The following is a 4,111-nucleotide window of genomic DNA, read 5'->3' as shown; positions in this document are numbered from 1 at the left end:
ACCAAAACAACCTGCTGTGGGACACACTGTATGTTATTAACAGGAGTGATAGTTTAGCGATTTTTCACCTTCTGTATCTTGGACTGTGCTAATCTCCAAACTATCACATATTTTCAGTGGATGTGCTCTACTGGACTCTTACTTCACATATCAAATTACAAGGCAATCCATTAAGAAATACCCGAGATATAACACCTCCAATTTTGATCGAGTTTCTTCCTAATTATTTTTCTTCTCACCAAAAGTACGGAAACTTTATTTTATAAAAAAAAAAGCATACTTAACTTTTATGGATATTTTTCAAAGTTGCTACACTGATAGATCTCTTCAGCCTACAATTAGGAGTCTCACAAATGTAAGGCATATGAGCAAAGTTATTCAACAAAAACCGATCACATTTGACAAAAAAAATTTGCGCACGCCTTCGCAATAAGTCACGTGAGTTATCGGTCTGAATTTTTTCACTACTGTTTCATCTAAGAGTAAAAGTGGGCCATTTTTAGTTTTTTGTCATTCGGATTAATGGCAGATGATTCAGAGCAGCAAAACTATAAGGTTGAAGGACGCGCAGATACATAAGTATTGATTGGGCTAAGCAAACTAGATTGCCAGTTTCTAACTCAAGTTTTCAAAAGAATCATATGGGTGGACGGTTATTATCGATTATTCATTGCCAACTTTTCAGCACAAATTTACTAAATTTTATGAAATTCCCCTAATTAAAAAGCGTTTAGAGTCACGTGATATTAGCTTAAGCAACTGGTATAAATAATGATGTTTGATATGGCTGTACCGATTGCATGGGGTGATGACAAGAAACTGTTAATCTAAATTCCATGGCGTTACTATAACGAAAACTATTAACACTGTTATAGTGAGGAAAAACTACGTCAATATATTTTAAAGAATTTGGTTGATTCTGTAAAGCAAATGTATGTTCCGAATAATAGGGTTACAATCCTAAAGCTAATGTGGGTTACTATCGAGTGTGTATTGACAAAAAGTCACAATATGTGAAAAAAAGGGTGAGTCCAAAAAAGGGATTGAGTGCGCGACTAAATTAAATGAAATCAAATTGACGGCCAAACTGGTAGTTACACTTATAGCACTGATAAGAATTTTACAGCAAATATTCATTCATTAGTTATCCAGGCTGTGTTTTTTGTTCAACTTGGGGCATGATGGTTGATAAAACAAAAATCCAGCCTGGATAACTAATGAATGAATATTTGTTGTAAAAGTCTTATCAATGCTATAAGTGCCAGTTTAGCCACCAATTTTTATTTCTTTCCTTTAAGTCGCGCACTCAATCCTTTTTTGGCCGCACCTGTTTTTTTTTACACCTAAGGTGTTTTTGATTAGATGTAGCTTTGCATGATAATTCTAAAACAAACAAAGAAATCTGGAAATTAATAAATTGTTAACAACGTAAAAGTAAATATAACAACCCTAATACTAATATTAAGTAAATATTCATTTAACCTGCAAAAATATGCTCTCTTTTAAGTACTTAAGTACATGCAATTTGCTTTATTGAGGAAGCTGAGAAACAGGAAAATAAACATATGACTGTAGTGTAGGGAACCAACATACACTTTTGTAAAAAAACTAAAATTATGTTTCCCGAAACAAAGTTTTCTCAACAAAAAAAAAATGATGCATTTATTTCAAGACGTTCATTCATTCTCCAGCGAACTGTAGCTTGAACATGGAGCTGACTGACTACTCAAAGACTAAAGTTCATAAAAAAAGCAAACAAACAAAGCGAAGTGAAATTTTAATCTAGAATATTTTCAACCGTTTCAACAAGCTTAATTAATTATAAAAGTTATGGTGGGGAAGGTACAGAGCTCGGTCTGCTAAAGCAATGCTCGTTTACCTTTCTTAAAACCATTTCTCGATCATGGTGATTCACCAGTAAGCTTGATGACTTATAACGCTAAAATTGGCAATTCAATCTCTACGATTGGGACAGAACAAACAGTCCATTATACGACTTTTTTTGGTTATCAACAAACAAGTTTAAAACATTCTATCAGAGATAAAAACCATGGACACTAGTTATCAAAAATATGAAAAATTCTTAATATAGATACAGATGCTGGAGATATCCCACACACTACAAAATTTTCAAAATTCAGAAAACAGCTAAAAATAGAATAGAAAAATATATATCAAAATAAAAACAACGTTTCACTACTGTTAACGAGTCATCATCAGGTACTCAGCACAGCTAAACACGACAATTAAAAAACACCCAACTGGTGACGTCACGAACATAACCTTGACATAAGTATAAACCTACTCCTTGTGTTTTATTTATTACACGTATGTATTCCTATATTAAAATAGCTTATTTTATTTTACAATTATTAACATTATGTTCTCGACAAAAATAATTCTAACAATTTATTTTCACTATAATTTTATGAATCTTTAAAATGTTGGTAGACATGTGATGGAGCATGTCCATGTTCCATTATTTTGTTACTTAAATTCCTACCAGTCTCCCCTATAGAAAGAGTATTACAGTCCGCACATTCTACACTACTTACTTAACAGTAGTTAGTTTAATTCTATTTTAAAGATTGTATTCAACGTTTTTCCTGGTAAAAAATACATTTGCCTTCAATTGGAAGTTTATACGTTCTTTTCTTTCTTTACACAATGTTTTTATTGTACTTTACAAGCCAGGTACATACGGAATTACACAATAAACCAAATAATTTGAATGAATTTTCTTTTCCTTTTCTAATCTCGTACGATAATCATTCCTTATCACCAATACATTTTCCAGTTAATGTACTTCCTGATCCAGCTCCTTTTTCGAACTGCAACTTATTTTTGCTACAGCCATTACAGTTTTTATTATCCATATTCTTTGAGACTTGTGACGACCTGACGACCAATTCAATTAAAGATCAGTAGGCAAATATATATTTTTACCAGGAAAAAAGTTGAATATAATCTTAAGAAAATAGATTTAAACCAACTACAGTTGAGAAAGAACTAGTACAGACTGTAAGATTTTCTATATAGGGGAGACTGGTAGGAAATTAAGTACTACAGTAACAAAACATGGACATGCTCCATCACATGTCTACCAACATTTTAAAGATGCAGAACATTGTGGTGAAAACATGATTGTTTGAATTACTTTTGTGGAATTTATTTTAATAAAGAAATACAAAAACCTATAATAAATAAATAAAATACAAGGAGTAGGTTTATAATTATGCTGAGGTCAAGGTTATGTTCGTGACGTCACCAATGGGTGAATTTAGTTGTCGTGTTTAGCTGTGATGCCACGTTAACCTTGGCGAAACGTTCTTTATATTTGATATATTTTTTCTATTCCATTCTAATTGTTTTCTGGATTTTTAAAATGATGAACTCTTGCATTTTCTATGAATGCAAAAGTAAGACTGTTCTTACTTTTTAAAGTCTAATACGACCACATCACTTATAAATATTATAGGCTACACTAAAGTAAGCTAAACATTTCTTACCAAAAATTTCTTCGTTTGATGGAGGAGGAGCCAGTTCGTTTATTGGTACAGGTGTAGGGGCAGGGGGCATTTGTGGTCCCGGTGAAAGAGAATTATCCTAGAAAAAAGTTTGAAAACAAACATATATTCTATAACATGGAATAATCCTAACGATAATAATACAACGCGCAGAGATCCTGAAATAACTATATGACCTATGATACTTAATGGTCCAATGGTCAGTAGCTACAATCTTCTATACATAATGTCAGAGGTACAATAATTATGATTTTCCAATATATGATACCTTATTGAACGTTAAGCTATATAGTCACAAAACTCCGGTATTATATATTAAAGAACATTAACAACAAAAATTCAGAATGATTTATGATCATTAATGGCCATTTTCTTCACATAACATGCTTCTTAAACAAATAACACAAAAATGGTCAGTTACTCCACAATCGCAGTATATAAACAAAGTATATAATAATAGGTCGTCAAGAAATTCATGTCGCTTTTTTGTCGATGAAAATTCCCGAACAAATTATATATCAAAACAAGACTTTATTAAATGAAATAGTTCCATTCTTATTGATTGTTGTTTGTTTGTTTGTTTG

At 31.8% G+C, this 4,111-nt stretch overlaps 1 protein-coding gene across 1 annotated transcript in view; it reads right to left on the bottom strand.

Moving 5' to 3' along the window:
- LOC111085582 overlaps positions 1-4,111 on the bottom strand; it is a 68,172-nt gene that overhangs the window by 10,015 nt on the left and 54,046 nt on the right. The window contains exon 10 of the mRNA XM_022384821.1: positions 3,510-3,606. Coding sequence (XP_022240529.1) covers positions 3,510-3,606 — 97 coding nt within the window. The remainder of the gene's footprint in view (positions 1-3,509; positions 3,607-4,111) is intronic.

The sequence above is a fragment of the Limulus polyphemus genome, unplaced genomic scaffold, assembly GCF_000517525.1.
Source record: "Limulus polyphemus unplaced genomic scaffold, Limulus_polyphemus-2.1.2 Scaffold487, whole genome shotgun sequence".
NCBI classification, from domain to species: domain Eukaryota; kingdom Metazoa; phylum Arthropoda; class Merostomata; order Xiphosura; family Limulidae; genus Limulus; species Limulus polyphemus.
The sequence above is the reverse complement of the archived record's forward strand: the minus strand, read 5'-3'. Positions and strand labels throughout refer to the sequence as shown.